The sequence below is a fragment of the Pseudonaja textilis genome, chromosome 5, assembly GCF_049901715.1.
Source record: "Pseudonaja textilis isolate UNSWEBS1 chromosome 5, rPseTex1.2, whole genome shotgun sequence".
Lineage (NCBI taxonomy): Eukaryota > Metazoa > Chordata > Lepidosauria > Squamata > Elapidae > Pseudonaja > Pseudonaja textilis.
The window spans coordinates 7,279,963-7,297,866 of NC_141994.1; the positions used below are offsets into that span (position 1 = coordinate 7,279,963).

Here is a 17,904-nt window from a genome sequence, read left to right on the forward strand (position 1 = left end):
TGAAAACGAGTGGTATTCTAATAGCACAGATAGTACTTCTGTTGCATTGGATAGCCAGGATCTTTCTCATATTAACCCCCCTATTCCTACAACAGCACTTTATCCTAATGATCCCGTGGGGCCACAAGATACTTCAATTGCAGTCACAGTATTGCTACATTCTTCTACCTTTGCTCTCTCCTCTTCTTAGTTATCATCTTACTCTGTCTCGTCAAATTCTGAAGAACGTGGCTCTGCTTCTTCTGGAAGTGAGGTACTCTCTCAGACAACTCAAGCAGTTTACAATGGTGAGATACCACTTCAACCTTCCTACAGTAGTGAAGTGTTTCCTCTAGTCACCCCTTTATTGTGTGACACTCAGTTGCTCAACACTTCCCCTGAAGCATCAAGTAGTGATGTGACCTTGCATGCTACACCTGTATTTCCCAGTGTTGATGTGTCATTTGAATCCACCTTGTCTTCCTATGACGATGTACCTTTGCTTCCATTTTCCTCTGCTTCCTCCAGTAGTAAAATGTTTCACCATTTATATATGGTTTCTCAAACATTTCCACAAGCTGCTTCAGCTATTGAAAATGATGAAGGGTCCCTGCATGTTTCTTTGACATTGGAGGAGGGTGGCACATTAACCCAATCACGCCTCACTCAGTTTTCTGATGTGACCTCATATCAGATGGTCCATGCTACTTCAGAGACATTGAGATTTGGCCATGATAGAACTCACTTGTTATCTCAAGTGGAACCACCCAGCAATGATTTCAGTGGGCATGCAGTGTCTACAATGTCTGAATCTATTTATGCTTTATCTGGTTATGTGGGGTCTCCTCAAACTATTGCTGCTTCTTATTACACATCTGAATTTGTGCATGAGTCTGTTGGCACATTTCATCAGGGTCCCTTGTTTAGCAGCTATAGCAATATGCTGGTGCCTAAGCCTTCTCCTGCAGTCTCGCAAGCTGATACTTCTCTGCGGCCTCCATGTTTTCTTTCTAGTGAAATGGATTGCTCTGAAACTCGTTCTGCTAGTGAGTCCCTTTTGCCTGACACAGATATTTGGTCGATACTGAAAGCTTCTTTGCATGTTCCTTCCAGTGAAGTAATGTGCAGCACACCTGTATTCCCAGGTGAGGTTGAGATGACTCCCCAAAATGGTGTAATGCATGGATATGACAAAGGACTGCAAATTTCTGCTTTCAGTGAAAATACTGAAAATGAAATGACTGAACCTCCTACATCCATTTCTAATTATGAGATTCCTAAGCAGGATACATGTGCTCAAGAAAGCCTCGTTACTGTCTCTAGTGCAAAGGGAATCCGGCCAGCTTTTCCTGTTACTAAGGTGTTTGATTATTATGTTAGTAAGCGCTTGGAAAATGTTCCTATTCAATCTTTGCATGTTACAACTCTGGCCTTTGATGACGCTTTGCTTAAGCCTATGCTTAGTGCAAGCTCACAGCAAGCTTCCTCTACCCCTGCTTCTAGCAAAAAACTGCCTTCTCCCAGCCAGCAGTACTTTTACTGGGCTTCAGCTACCCTAAATAATATTTCATTGCTGCAAATCTCCTTTCAATCCTCCAATAACGATACAGTTCGTAAAACACCTGTGCCTGGGGATCCAGTACTGGTTGAAAATGTTACAAATGGTCATAGTAGTAGTTCTGTTTTTAACCACATATTGCCTCAAATGGCAACAAATGCAGCCGAAAATAAAAAAAGTATTGCATTCTACATCCAAATCATCTGCCGTAAATATATCGCATACTGTTGGTAAGGCTATCAGTTCACCAGAAAGTTTAACTTTTCCCCATATAAGAGATGAATACATTTCTCCCTATTCTCCATAGAGCTGCTGCGAGCATCCAGAGTGGGAGGTGCTCCAGTCTTCGCTCTCACAGGCTGAGCTATAATTGAGGAACGCTCCTCCTCCATGTGACTCCACCGTAGCGTTCCCCAGTTTTAGCTCAGCCTCGTAAGAGACAGGCAGCATTTTACAGCTCTTCCTTGGCTGATCCAGGATCTTTCTAGAAATAATTCAGGTTTGATTTCCTTTATTTCTCCTTTGGTCCCTTGAAGTTGGTGTGCCTGATACCTATCTAGTGGGACATTTTTCACCCCTCAGGGGGGAGAAAAGGGGGAGCCTAACAGCCTTTTAGGCTACCCCATCTCTCTCTCCCTGCCTTCCGTTTTTAGCCGGACTGCTCTCAGACAGCGGCTTGCTGTTCACGCTATTGATAGCGCTCTATAAAGTTGTTCCTTCCCCCCAAGAACGCTCATTTGAAGGTGAGCTCGCTCGCTTCCGCCCCTCCTGCTTCGGCACGTTATCTGCTTTTTCAATCGAGGTGGTGTTTTTTCTTCTGCCTCTGTTAGTTCATGTCGGTCCTGGCCGCCATTTTGGGTGTGCCTTGTGGACGGCCGCATTTTGGGTGTGCTTCATGGCCGGATGCAATTTTGGGCATGCCTTGTGGACGGCCGCCATTTTGTTTTGGTCTTTATCTCAGCTGCGATGACTTTGGAGGCACAGAGCCGGACCAGAAGGCCTGCTAGTGCCTTTATAACTGGGTACCGTGACTCCTAGCCCTGCTACCCTATTTATCCTTGTTATTGTTGGCTATTCCCGCAGCAGTTTACAGAGGCGAGATTCGAGGCCTTGTTAATTCCTCCCATTTTGTTGGGAGGTTGCCTCAGGAGGCCCTGCTTGGTTTTTTGGCCTGCCATTCTTTCTCAGTTTTCTTGTGGCCTCAGCGTTCATTCGACTTTTTTTGTATTCTTACCCTTTTTAAGTACCTGTGTTTCTGGTCGTCATTCTAACTATTGTCTATAATCATACGGATCTGGTAAACCCCAATTGATCCCACCTCCAAAAAAATAAATAAAATAAAAAAATAAAATAAATATAATTAATATTTGCAATAGACCCAGAAAACAGTTCTTATATTTTTATGATAAATTTTTTTCCAAAAGAGGGATGCGGTTCAACTATAGGATATCCGGCTTTGTTGTAGGTCGAACTAGGCTTGCCAACCGCTTCTTTGAGTCTACTTTCTGTATTTCTCACCTTCCTTATTATGGCAGAGGACAATCCCAGAGGACCTTCTTTGAAGGCCAAGTCTAAGACACACCATCTGTGTAGGCAGGCCAAGGAGTCCTCCAAGGCTTCTCAGAGGGACGCCCTAAGGCGCCACAAAGCCTTGGAGAAGGAATTTGACAGGCATTCAAAGGACTCTCAATCTGTAACCTCAGTCCCTAATATACCCACCCCTTCTACCTCCGCTCAACCTCATCTTCTGCCAGAACAGATTTCTCTTTCTAGACGCAGTTCGCCCACTCGCAGCCCCCAAGCTGCTCGGGCACCCGAGGCTACATTCACACCTACCGCTGCTGGATTGCATCCAGAGGAACCATCCATGAGCATTATCCCAGACAGTATCAAGGAGTGGATGCAACTGGCCATCCGGCAGGGAATTGCGGAAGGTATCCAGCAGTTGTCCAGACCAGGTTCTCAAATGATGGCACACGAGGTCGAATCCGCTTCTGGCAGATCCCTCCCCAGACCGGAGCATCGCCATGGTCAGGTACTTTCTCAAGGGGAGATCCCCTTTCCAGAAGGGGAGGAGGAGGAAGAGGATATGGGTCTTCAACACTTCAGGGAAGAGGAAGGATCGGATAGGGGGTCCTTACACTACTCTGAACCCTTGTCAGAGGTGGAACCGATGGAAGGAGAGATGTCTGAGGATGAGGGGATTTCTCCGGATCAACCCACCTTCGTAGGCCTATTCAAACCCCATCTGTTCAAGTCCTTGCTATTCAAGGCAAAGAACATTTTGGGCCTAATGTCCCAGTCACCCTCTGGCTCTTCCTCAGCAACTCCTGGAGACCCAGAGGACTCTATCTTCAAGCAGCCGGTCGTAGAGGCCGAGGTTATTCTCACTCCACCCATTTTCACTGACTTAGTAACAAAACAGTTGGCCTCATCGGGGCCGCCCTTGCCCCCTCCAATCAGGACAAGAGATTTTTTAATCTCGATACGGATTTCTCTTCCTTGTTAGACATGCCTGAAGTGGATGACCCCATAGTTAGATTAGCATCATCCTCCAATCCAACTGACACCCTGGAAGCCTTAAAACCAGAGGAGAAACGGGCTGAGATGGCGCTACGCCGGGCTCATCTATCCGATGCCTGGGCCATTCGATCAGCACGGCCGCATCCTTTTTCACTCGATCTTCCATCAGATGGCTGCGCCAGTTGAAGCAGCATGTCCCCCTATCTAACACCAGGGCTTACCAGGACATTTCCAAGCTTACAGCTGCAGCAGAATTTGTGGCCGATGCCACTTTTCATTCTGTGAAGTTTTCCTCCCGGGCCATCTCCTCACATGTTACAGCCCGACGTCTGCTCTGGCTTAAACACTGGCAAGCAGACATCAAGAATAAAGCTAAATTGGCTTCTGCTCCCATCTCGGGAGGCAAATTATTTGGCCCGGCCCTGGAACCACTGTTAATGGAAAGCAGAAATAAAAAGAAATTCCTCCCATCTCTTTTTCACAGGCAGGAGTCCAGAGTGTCCCAGCCCTTTCGAAGGGGCTCCTTTCGCACCCCATATCAATCAACCTTCTCTCCCAGGTTCCAGAGAATCCCGTCCTTTTGCCCGGCTTACCAGGACCGAGGCGACCCGGGTGACAGGAATAGGAGAGGGGCCAATTACAGGAGACCTTTCTGGGGCGCAGGAAGTAAATCGTCCCGGCGCCCCAGATAGTTCCACCACTATCCATCCCATTGGCGGCCGCCTCAAATTTTTTGCCGGCCAATGGGAATCATCCACTTCTGATAATTGGGTCAGGAACACTGTCAAATTCAGCCTCTCCCTGGAGTTTCAGTCTCCTCCTCCGGAGCGTTTTATGGTTTCCCCCCTTTCCAGAGACCGCACCAAGCGTGCTCTCGTAGAAGCTGCTATTAAACACCTTTCTGAGATCAGGGCCATACAGCCTGTGCCATCCTCGCAATGAGGGGATTTACTCCCATCTTTTCTTAGTTCCTAAGCACTCCGGAGCTGGAGACCCATTCTAGATTTAAAGAGTCTTAACTGTTACATTGTCCGTCATAAGTTCAAGATGCATACTCTTCAGTTTATTCTTCAGGGCACCAGGGAGGGAGACTGGCTCACCTCCATTGACCTTTCAGAAGCTTACCTTCACATCCCTATTCATCCCTCATTTTTTCAATTTCCGCGATTTTGCTACAACGGCCAGCATTTTCAGTACGTGGCACTCCCCTTTGGTCTAGCCTCTGCCCCAAGGACCTTTACCAAGGTTCTGGCAGCCCTTGCAGCTCACCTCAGGAATTTCCCCATCCGCATTCACTGCTACCTGGACGACATCCTCATCCTCTCCCCTACCAAAGACCAATCTGAGACGGACACTAGAACCACTCTTTCGGTTCTTCAGTCCCATGGTCTTCTCGTAAATTGAGAGAAGAGCCAACTTTCCCCCTCCACCCGGATAGCTCACTTAGGGACAGTTATTGACTCAGTTAAAGGTAAGGTTTTTCTTTCCCCTGAGAGGCTTCTCAGCATCCGGAAGTTAGACGCGCAAGAAAAGCATCCTTACTGAGTCTATCAAAGTTGCTTGGCAAATTGGTTTCATGCATATCCATTGTTCCCTGGGCCCGTCTACATACCAGATCTCTGCAGTGGTTCCTGCTACCCTATCAAGGCTCCGGAAGAAGCAACTCAAGAGCCGTGGTGAAGGTTCCTCCAAAGGTCCTCGCTTTGCTCCTCTGGTGGACCAGGCCTGCTACCAACAAGGGACATCTCTTCAAGGAGCCCCAAAGAGTCGGTCTCACGACAGACGCCAGCCTATCCGGATGGGGGGCTCACGTCCATTCACTTTCAGCCCAGGGCACTTGGTCAGCACTCGAGCAACATTGCAGTATCAACTGGCTGGAGCTCCATGCAGTCTACCTAGCTCTACGCACCTTTCCCCCTCAGGTGCGCGGGCGTCACGTGCTGGTCCTGACGGACAATATTACGACCAAGACTCACATCAACCATCAAGGGGGCACACACTCCATCCGACTCATGAAAGAGGCCGAGCGGCTCTGTCGCTGGGCAGAGTCCAACCTCTTATCCATCAGGGTGGACCATATCTCGAGGGTCTCAAATGTTCAGGCAGACTGGTTGAGCAGGGCCACCCTAGACCAGTCGGAATGGCGCCTGCACCCCTCCCTCTTCAAGGAGGCCTCAGCGATATTCGGTCATCCACTGCTGGATCTGTGCGCGTCTCCGCTCAATGCCCAGACTCCCAGATTCTTCTCACGCTACCCCACCCAGGAAGCGGAGAATCATGATGCCCTACGCTGCCCATGGCCCACAGGGCTCTTATACGCTTCCCCCCCCTTCCGCTAATCCCCAAAGTGATCCAGAAATTGATCCTCGAGAGGGCGGAAGTTCTCCTGGTTACTCCGTACTGGCCCAGGAGACCGTGGTTTGCGGACCTTCGCAGCCTGTCAGTGGCCCCTCCTTGAAGGATTCCGCCAGACAGGATCTCCCTATCCCAGGGACCTCTTCAGCATCCAAATCCACAGTGGCTTCAGCTAACCGTCTGGAGGTTGAGCGGGACCGTCTAAAAAAGGAAGGCTTGTCCAATCAGGTCATCAGTACCATTCTGGCAGCAAGACGGCCTTCGACCACCCGCATATACAATGCCACCTGGAACAGCTTTTGTAAATGGTACCACAAGTTGCTCATCAATCCACTTTCCCCATCAATCACACAAATTTTGGCCTTCCTGCAGGATGGGCTGGACAGAGGCCTCTCCCCCACCTACCTTGAGAAGGTAGGTGGCAGCGTTATCATCTTGTCTCTGGCAATTCTTCTGGCTCACTCTTGCACCACCCGTGTATCCGAGCATTTCTTAGAGGTGTCACCAATCTGCACCCTCCTGTGATCCACAGATACCAGACTTGGGACCTTAATAAGGTGCTCACGGCACTGACCAAACCTCCCTTTGAGTCCCTGAGGGAGGCATCTTTGCAATTCCTTACGTTTAAAGTGGTGTTCCTTGTAGCTGTCACATCGGCAAGATGGATATCTGAAATAGCTCTATCCGTTAGAAAGGATCTCTGCGTTTTCCACGCTGACCAGGTGGTCTTGCGACCAGATCCTTCCTTCTTACCCAAGGTCAACTCCGCTTTCCACAGATCACAGAAACTTATCTTGCCTAATTTTTGCCCCAGACCTTCTCGAGAAAGGGAACAGCAGTGGCACACTCTTGATGTCCGACGGGCGCTTCGTATATTTATTCACCGTACTCTTCTTTTCAGGAAGTCAGAGTCATTGTTCCTGTCATTTCAACCAAAGACGCTGGGTTTCAGAGTACCCCGTCTACTGTAGGCCGTTGGATCAGAGCTACAATCTCCAAGGCCTATTTAACACAAGCGCTTCCTGTTCCTAGTGGAATTACCGCACATTCTACAAGGAGTGCGGCTACCTCAGCAGCCTGGGCTACCTAGGCTCCGATAATTGATATCTGCCGAGCAGCCACATGGGCCTCTCCGTCTCCCTTTATTCGCCATTATAAAATTGATCTCTTTGCTTCAGCAGAAGCGTCCTTTGGCAGGCGAGTCCTTTAACAAGTGGTTAGAGACCCAGCGGAGATTCCAGCCCAGACAGAGTCCCTCCCATAGGACAGGCCATGCTTTGATATGTCCCACTCTGGATGCTCTCAGCAGCTCTATGGAGAATGGACGTTGGTTCTTACCTGATACGCCCTTTCTCGTCGAGCTGCGTAGAGCATCCAGTCCCACCCTAATTTGTCTGTCTGGTGGGGAATCCTGTTTTGGCCAATGATTCAAGCAGTTTATAGTTGAGAGTTGTTCATACACTAAGATGAGGGGATGCAATTCTGTCTTCTCGTTTTCGTAAAACTGGGGAACGCTACGGAGGAATCACATGGAGAAGGAGGAGCGTTCCTCAATTATAGCTCAGCCTGTGAGAGCGAAGACTGGAGCACCTCCCACTCTGGATGCTCTACGCAGCTCGACGAGAAAGGGCGTATCAGGTAAGGACCAACGCCCATTTGCGTAAGAATGAAAACATACAACAGGTTTCTCCTTCCTTGTATAATAATGGTGTGCCATATCCACCAACCAATTTTGAAAATAAAAATGCTTTCCCCCTGAATGCAGTGAACACAGTGACTATTCCTATTGTGCCAACTGAAATGTTGCCAGATGCAGCTACCTTTGCTCGCAGTAAGAGCCTTCCAAACGATTTGCCAAAGGCTGAGTCACTCACTTTATCCTCAAGTGCTAAGATAGTTGATGTGGCGTTTTCTATGGCTGAAATAATTCCTGATTCTATTCAGCATGCCTCTGTCAATGCACCAGATACAGATAGTTCTCTTACGGCTGATTCTTCCAACAGTGAAGGCAGCAAAAGTTTAAATCCTCTATTAATTCCCACTCAATTGCTCCCCACAACCAGTTCTGATCCTGAACCGTGGTCTTCTCTTGTTGATCATGAATATGATGAGTATGATAGTGGCTTGCCCGTAAGTGGTTGTCATACATGCATTTCCAACAAAGAAACTCAGGAAGAGGTAGATGAGCCAGATACTGACCTAAACAGTGTGAACAATCGTCAGAACATAATTAGAAAACTACATTTTGAAAGGCCTCAGAAAAAGAAAGCAAAGAAAATCCTCAGTTCTTTATCAGACCATACAGTCACTGAGGAGATGGACCGGCTCAAGCAAACTTCAGGTTCAGCCATGGCTCCAAACAGGAAGATGAAGAAACACGGCGATCAGGCTTTACTGGATAATTCCATTCAGAGCAGCCCATTGCAAAGGACATTAGAATCTAAATCATGGGCAGTTTTTACCAGTGATGAAGAAAGTGGTTCTGGCCCAGGTACCTCAGATAGCATAAATGAGGAGATGTCAACAGATTTCAGTTTCTTTGATGTTAACGAACAAGACTTGGAGGGGGTAGTTGGAACAGGTAACTCAGAATCAACTTCTGGACTGCAACAGTCATCAATAGAATTCGTTTCTAGAGTTGTCTCCACAGTATTCAACATTTCTGAGGCAGGTTAGTTGTGGGTGGGTATTCATGATTTGCATAGCTATAGCAGTCTTCTAATTTGATTTTAATATCTTTTTAAGAGAATTCTGTGGATTGTAACTTGGAGGCAATACTATGAGAAGGCCCATCTTCATTCAAAAGAATGTAAAAGGAAATGTTCATTGATATAACACTTTTTGGAGATTGTGCAAAAACATTGGCTTATTGTGAGCTTACACTCTAATATAATACAAAAGAAAAAATGAAGTGGGAAGAAAAAGCATCAGTATTGACCTTTAGAGTTATGAATTGATTATATAATATTCAGCTGCTGTTAAGCTGATGGTAAGACAATTCTTGGTAAGGTAGTGTCTAAGTTTTTGAGATTTCAGCCTTCTATACAACAATTTGAGCTACTGGGCATAGTTATAAGGCTAAAGATTCTGAGGAATACATTTGGTTTTCTTTTTTCTTTTTACCTTCACTGAAATGATGTTATGCGTATCCAGCATAGATTTTAGATCATCACACGAAACGGCCTTCATCTGAACAATGCAGTAAAATGTATACCCATGTGGATTTTAAAAGTTAAGTGAGGACAATACATTTAATTTACTCTAATTAACAATAAAATAGTGCAGTTCACCCTAAGCAGCAATTAAAGGATACATTAGAAATGATGTATGCTAAGCTTCATGGGAAGCAGCCCTAGATTTTCTACCCCTTCCTGGTATTATAACAGCATAAGAGAACATCTATTGCTTCATGGATTTTCAACTCTAAATAAGTGGATTGAATATTAGACTTATTGATGGCTACAGGCCGTGGCTGAGGGACTTTATTTATTTATTTAGCAGTTTACAATAAAACAAAATGCAAGAGTCAATGATCTGGCCATTTGACTCTAAACCATACGTATGAGTAAGGTTGGCCCCTGTACCATCCACAGCCCTCCTCTGCCAGTCACTAATTCTATCTCCACTCTGCAAACCTAGGCAAATACAAAGGTCCAAGAGCTGCGGTGGCACAGTGGTTAGAATGCAATACTGCAGGCTACTTCTGCTGACTGCCAGCAGCTGACAGTTGGAATCTCACCAGGCTCAAGGTTGACTCAGCCTTCCATCCTTCTGGTAAAATGAGAACCCAGATTGTTGGGGACATTATGCTGACTCTGTAAACTGCTTAGAGGGGGCTGTAAAAACACTGTGAAGCAGTATATAAATCTAAGTGCTATTGCTTTTGCTACATAGTGACTGTGCACTAGTTTTCCAGAAGACCACGATCAGTGTGCGGGGGGATTAGAGTGAAGATCCGGGACAGGCTCCAATTCTTGCAGATCCCAAGGTCATCATCCCTGCTTTGATTGCATTTATGCCATTGATTTTAAACAAAAAATACCTGTTATTCCAAGTGTGCAGGGTGGTAGTAAATAAATGAATATTGGCAAGGAGGAGGATCTCATTAATAGAATTCCTTTAGAGGTAGGCAAAAAAAATAAATAAGATTTTTGTGTTGCTCTCTATAAATGGTCTTTAAATGTTTTCCATTATTCTCCATTCACAATACAGTATGTTAGCAATGATCCTAAATACCTCGGCCTCTGCAGTGAAGGAAACATCTCTTCAATGCTTTCACATGTTTTGATTTGTTTTCTGCAGTAAAACCATTCTAATCAGATTATGCAGGTCAGATCTGTGTGAATAAGACAAACTTGAAAGCAGAAGAATCAGTTGCCCTGGACAGATTCTTGACAGTCAATAGATAGTGTTAAATACATTATTAAAAAGGCTGCTTACATTTTTATTTTATTTTTTTGGCTGTGCATTTTGGTGTATGAAGTTTATCTCCTTCCATTGTCAGTAATATAAATTCAGAAATCTGAAGAAGTTAAAAAAAACCCCTCAATTGCTTGACAGGCATTAAGATGTTCTGTTCAATCTTGTGTAGTTGGTGGCCTAAAACAGAGAAGCCTAATGTTATTTTAGATGCTAATACACGTGTGAGTTTGGTGACTGCTTTTTTCCCTTAGGATTTTGTGAAGTTTTATGTGCACCCACCTCTTTTGCACAGCACCCATTTTTTCATGATGTTACTGTGAACAAAGTGCTGTCTGGTTTGCATTCCCTACAAGCTTAATCAGTCTTTCCCTTCCTTTCATTCCTTTTTCTGTGCTTTCCAAATCTGCTTAGCATGATCACTGACCTCTTTGCAGAAGGAGAAATCCATTTTGCTAGCCATATCCATTCTGTTGATCGTTGGACATAAGGGCCACGCAACATCTTCTTGAAATCATTGTCAGGATCTCTTAAGTGTAATAATAGTTTAGAATTGATCCTCATTTTTTTTTTAAATCAGGGCTTACTTCTCTAGTCCTGTGATGCAATTTAAATACAGACTTTTCCATCAAGTTGGGTATTTACTAAAATATAGTCTACAAAATTCGGTCAAAAGAAGCATTTTCTCTTTGTCTTGATAGATGCATTTATTTCAAATAGTAGGTTTCCAATTTGATACCCTGCCATGCTGTCCGCCCCCATCCCATTATTACTACCGTTTTCATTTTCAGCTAAGAGCTCAGATTTATATATGGGCTCCACAAATGCATTTATATTGCCTTTGCTGGGAAATTTTCTTAGAAGTATTTCACAACATGTGCCTACATCTCCAGACAGAGTTAATATTTCACATATATTCTATGAAGACTTAATATTTCACATATATTCTATGAAGACTCTACTGTTTTCCTTAGATCATTATAATATATTGAGCTTTTAGGGAACCATTGATAATTACAAGAAGAATCCTTGCCATTTGATGTCAATATATTAATGAAGAAAAGCAGACATTTTGATACAAAACATTCTACAATTTCTTCCAAGTTCTCCTGGCAGAAAATTAAGCCTGGTCTATTTCTGGGTTGTATATTATAGCAAAATCCTATTTTTTTTATGGGATTTACCTTCATGCAAGCTTGATCTTCAATGAAGAGCATATTCAGCACCTTTAATTATAAAGTATGAGTAACGAATAAAAATGGTAAGTCAGAAACAGTTATTGCATCCTATCAGCATTAAACTATGGGAAAATGTATATGAAATCATTTTTATTGTTTCTAACCATAAATTAATAAAGTACATGCCTACTTTATTATTCTGGATTGAATCAAACTTGATTTTTTTTTTCACCATAAAGATCATGAATGGCAAATGGGATTCTGGACTCAGTTGCTTAAGCATGACTTCTGCTTCGCTGCCTTTTCTATTTCCCTTAAACTGGTTTGCAAATGTACATGTGCTGTCTGTGTATAAGTTCACACACATTTTGCTTTGTGTGCTAACGCATTAGGGTAAGTGACAATAATGTAGGGTTCTGAAGTCATGGCCAGTTATGTGGTGTCTTTTGCCAAAGTTTAAATACAGGCTGTTTCAATTTTCTCCGACTGCAGAAGCAAGTAATAGTAGCCATCAGTTGATTATTGGACTTCCAGAAAAGAAGACAGTTATTCCCCTTGTGATCGTATCAGCCTTGACATTCACCTGTCTAGTGATTCTTGTTGCTATTCTAATATACTGGAGGTAAGCTTTTCCTTTGTTTGTCAGGCTCATTTATACACTTATGTTTTGTTAATTTCTTTTCCTGATACTGGTAAATCCTGCTTGGGTATTTTTTTTTTTTAATATAGAGAGAGTTAAGGAATTCTGATGAATGAATTTAATAGAAAATCATAATTGAAAGTCTGAACATTAGTTCCTTGTTTGAAGTAAATTGTTGTGGAGATGATTTCTCCACAACTTTAAAGTCCAAACAAATTACTAGTATGAAGATGCACACATTTGATTGGGCACAAGAAATGTTTGCTTGAAGCATATTTTGGTGAATTTCTAGTTGTTCTTTATGGCACATTTAAGCCAATTTTGTTAACCGCTGTATAATGTGAACATTCATATTGATATTGTGATTATTAGTACTGTGTGTAAAATAGAGGTGCGGGGTTTTCAGTTGATATGAGAAATTGGGAACATCCTCCCAAAAAGGCGTGAATTTCAATTAATAATTGAATCTCGGTTTGTATCATTGTCTCAAAACATAAATTTATCAGATTCATGTTAAAGTGCAAATCAAGCAACATTTCCTATCTCTCTTCTCTTCTTGGCACATCTTAATTCTGGATATGGTAAAGTCACACAAAACAGATGAGGAATGTTAATATTGTTTTGTAGAGCAAGGAATTAATTACATAGTGCATTTAACATATATAATACAGAATCTTACACGGCATTCTAATTCATCATTTTCAGCTCCTCAACATCTACAGCTTTGTCTCAACGGAAGTTGACAATATTTTCATTTTGTAATTGTTTATTTTGTGCCAGTTAGTACAGATTTGTGTTTTGGCCATTTCATGAAATGTGCAAACTTTCTGGCAATGTCTAGTCAACTCACCTATGAATTCCCATTGTCCTTGCAGCTTCCCATAAGTTAACCAGCTCTCCATAGTCTTGTTTTGGCCAAAAAGTTTGAAAATAATAATATAATAAACTAATAGTAAATAATAATTGATTGATGATAAATAATAGTTTGTGATTAGGCAGTAGCTGGCTAGTAACACTTGCAATCTACACACACACACACACACACACACATAAACACAAACACCTTCTTTTCCACCTATGGCCATCAGGTCTCCTTGTCCTCTTCAGGCCATTTCTCTGCTTCAAAGCTGCAAATTCTAACTCCTGCTGGACTTGAACCAATTTCCTGCCACTTTCCCGGAATAAGAAATCAATTGCTGTACTTGCCATGTATTTGAGGTTATTCTTTCTAGAGCTGCCGCTGTGTTCAGATCCCTCTTTTGACACCATTTAATACTTGTGTCATGTAAGAAAAGACCAGTGGTGTCTCACACAAGAACAAAAGCTTTCCTTCTGTCTTAACGCAGAAATATTTCAGATGCTGGAAGTCTGTTTGCTTGGAATATTTTGTGGCTTAAACATCTTAAATTCCCCTTGATTGGAATTGATCTGATTTGATTTAGTAAATCAGGTTAATTAACTGAATATTCTGGCTATTTAAGTTGCCCAAATTAACTATTGCATAATGAAGCTAGATTTTTTATTTTCAAAGCTATTATGCTTCCACTGATTTAAATACTAATATATTATAGTGGACAGAAAATTCTTTTTAAGAATTTTTAAGTATTATTTTATCTTCTTATATGTTAACTTATGGTGCTTTCATATTAAAAATACTAATTTATATCAATATTTCCTTTTTCATAGCAAAAAGTTTATTGAAGAAAAAAATGCAATGAAGTCTATTAAGTGCAGTATAAAAGAATTTTCTGTCCACTATAATATATTAGTATTTAAATCAGTAGAAGCATAATAGCTTTGGAAATAAAAAATCTAGCTTCATTAATTTATGTAATAGCCAGAAAACACTTACAAAATGAAAAACAAAAAAAATTGACTCATTCTGATCAGTAGTGCTTTCTCTGCAGCTGTCTTATATTAAAAAAAGCATATTTTGTAAATAATATTTCTGATAAAATAAATGATCCATATAAAGTGTTATTAGTAGGTATAATTATCTAAAATTGGTTTTTTTAATTAAGAAAAAAATTACATTGTTTGAAGCTGAAGTTGATTAGTACTGTTTTTTAATTTGCTAATAGCATGCTCTTACCAGATGCTATTTCTATTATCCTCACATCTGGAGTACTGAAAGAATATTCAAATTATGTTATGCAACACAGTAAATGTTTTGACTTAAATTGCTAACTTTCTTTATTGATCAATGAAATGTTCTATAATCTATAATGAATGGGCATAGATGAGGAGTGCAACAGGGTCATGATCATTTGATTAACGAAACCTTCCTCCCTGAATTTTAGCTGTTTTATTGGAAACTACTGGAACCTCTTCACAATGGTTTACTTTTTCATTAAATCCAATATCCCATGAGAAACATATCTCGGTATAATATAAAAAGGTGCTTGAAAGAGCAGATTCAGAACTAAGCTAGCTAGCTTATGAAAAAGACCTGTTAAGGAAGCATTTGGATTTGATTGCAGTAATCGTTTTATTATCACTGAAACACTGAACTTGATTACTAATAATACGTGTTTCAGTGGTACACCCTTGCCACTATGACAGATGTCTGCTATATTTTCTGCATCTTCTTCAGGTAAAAATTGTATAAAAAAACAATTGTGCCATATAATGTTTTGGTGTGATCGAGCCAAAATTAAACTTTTAAGGTATCATTGCATATATCTTTTTCAATTCTCATTTAGAAATCAAGGAAATATAAATGTATGAAACTTTGGCTGAGGAATGCCCTATTCTTATTTGGAATGCGTTGTACTGATGCTGACATGTAGGTATTAGAACATGCGTGCAGAGATGGGGTTTTTTTTTTCCCCAGGCATGATTTAACAGACAAATGTCATCTTAATACTGGGTGAAGCTGTCTTGTATTTATGTGAAGTTTTGTTTTCTTTTCTTTTAGGAAATGCTTTCAAACGGCACACTTTTATTTAGAAGATAACACATCCCCTCGAGTGATATCCATTCCCCCAGCACCAGTCTTTCCTGTGTCAGGTAGTATGCTTATAATTTATTTTATGAAGAATGGCTAGTTTCAATCATGGTGATTAATGCATCGTTTCAGTAAATAGAATTGTGAGTTGACAAAGAGGGATGATATTAGTGTGATATACCATATAATTATGTGTTGAATAGACATTCCATTCAGGTTTTTGCTTTCAGATTATAAATTCTAAGCATCCGGACAGAAAAGCATCAAGATCAGTGCTATATGCAGAATGGAGGCTTATGTTTTCCTGTATTTGGGTATCTAATCAGATGCCTGTTCTAGAAATTTCTGAACATGGTACATAATTACGGGCCGTTTTCACTTTGAAATGTAATCATGAGTGACTCTTGGTCTTATGCATTTCTAGATGTGGTTCCTAAAAGGGAAATGTTTGACAATTTTATATATATGAAACTACATTGGAGCATAAAACAAAGAACTTCAGAATCTATTTTATCTATTTTATAAGAACTTAAATCTATTTTATCATTTCCTGTGCCACCTTCATTGTTAACAATGTCTGTGTATTTTGATATATAGAGAATATGTCAGGTTTAATTACTATTTGTAGACATCAATCCAAAAATCACTTCTGAAGGGAGATAAAAGCTAAGTGTATGTGTCTTGCATTTAAGAAAATATACAATTCTGTAAAATGTTAAATTCCAGGATTAATCAATAACCAATTATTAATTTATTAATAATTCATTAATTAATAAATTAATACATTCCAGGTTTAATTAATTAAATTACATTACTTAATTAAATCCTCCAACCTTTAACCTTAAACTGTCTACCGTGGACCTCACTCCATTCCTAAGAGGTCTGTAAGGGGGCGTGCATAAGCATACCAGCATGCCTGTCGTCCCTGTCCTACTGTTCCCTTTTATCCATTTATTCATTTATTATGTATATACTTATACCTGTTTATACTTATATGTTTATATGTTATGTTCATACTTGTACTTGTTTTCTCATACATGCTTGACAAACAAAATAGCTAAATTAAAAAAAAAACCATCACACAGGGAAAGCACAAAGAAAAGGCTGGACTAAGACTAAATGTGCATGGGCTCTGTCTCTAGTATTTTAGCAAGCTTCAGTTGACAATGAACAATGACAATCACTCTCTCAACAATGAGCATCCGCAATATGATCACAATATGCTAGTGAGCAATTCTCTAAATAAAATTGTATGCAAGAAGATTTATTTTATGCTGTGTTCCATCTTGTTGAATGAACTTTCTAAGCAGCCTAACAGTCACAAGCTGACCTTCATACAACTTATCTTTCCATTTTAATTATTTATTTTACCACATCTGGATCTTTATCCCTTGTGTGCAGATATTCATATAAATTTATTCCACTTTATATAACATGTAATTTCGATGTCTATTACAAGTGTGCTTGTGTCTTTTCCCTATAGTAAAATTGTATGGCTGTGTATTATGTATTATTAATATATATCTATATCTATATCTATCTATCTATATCAATATAGATATAGATATATATTCTAATTTCATTAGGAAATACATTTTGACAGCTTCTTTCACCAAGGTGTGAAGTTATTCTTGCACATTCATACAGTTTTATGCAGGTTTGAACTGCTAATTTGAGCTGTGCATTCAAGCCTATTCAAATAAAAGAAGAACAGATGGATCCTAATACAAAACAGGAAATTATTGTTAGCTGAAGCTTTAAAAAGTTATTTAACTTAAATAAGGGAACATCTGCTGACATAAATAGAAGTTCCTTGTGTAGTTTTTTTCAATGTTTATTCATCATTTGAAATTACAAAGTATGACATAAGAACAACATTCAAAGCAACCTATTGATCATATGGGGAGGGGTGAGGGTAGTTCAGTATTTTATTTCTAAAATAATCACAATATCCTCCAAAAAACCAAGAAAAACCTCAAATAATAAATAATCAGACACATCATTTAAATATTTTATGGGAAAATGTCATTCAAACATAAAGCTAATTAAACTTTTATGGCAGAAAATGTGTATATATACTTTAGCCTTTTTTGGATTTAATAAATTGAGGACCTGAAAAATGTGTGGGTATCTCCTTGAAATTATGATTATTTATTTGGAATATATATATGGCCACCCATTTAATATGTAGATTTCATCCAGCTAAAGACAGTCAACAAAAACAATTAAGTAAATACTCTAAATATCAGTTATATTTAGAGTCAGTTTTTTTGAAGTTTTAAAAAAAGTTAAAAAGGAATATTTT

The 17,904-nt window shown here is 40.6% G+C and overlaps 1 protein-coding gene across 1 annotated transcript in view; it reads left to right on the forward strand.

Annotated features, from left to right (window-relative positions):
- Window positions 1-17,904, forward strand: part of PTPRZ1 (protein tyrosine phosphatase receptor type Z1) — a 101,695-nt gene that overhangs the window by 70,225 nt on the left and 13,566 nt on the right. The window contains exons 13-14 of the mRNA XM_087934064.1: window positions 12,505-12,634; window positions 15,570-15,661. Coding sequence (XP_087790190.1) covers window positions 12,505-12,634; window positions 15,570-15,661 — 222 coding nt within the window. The remainder of the gene's footprint in view (window positions 1-12,504; window positions 12,635-15,569; window positions 15,662-17,904) is intronic.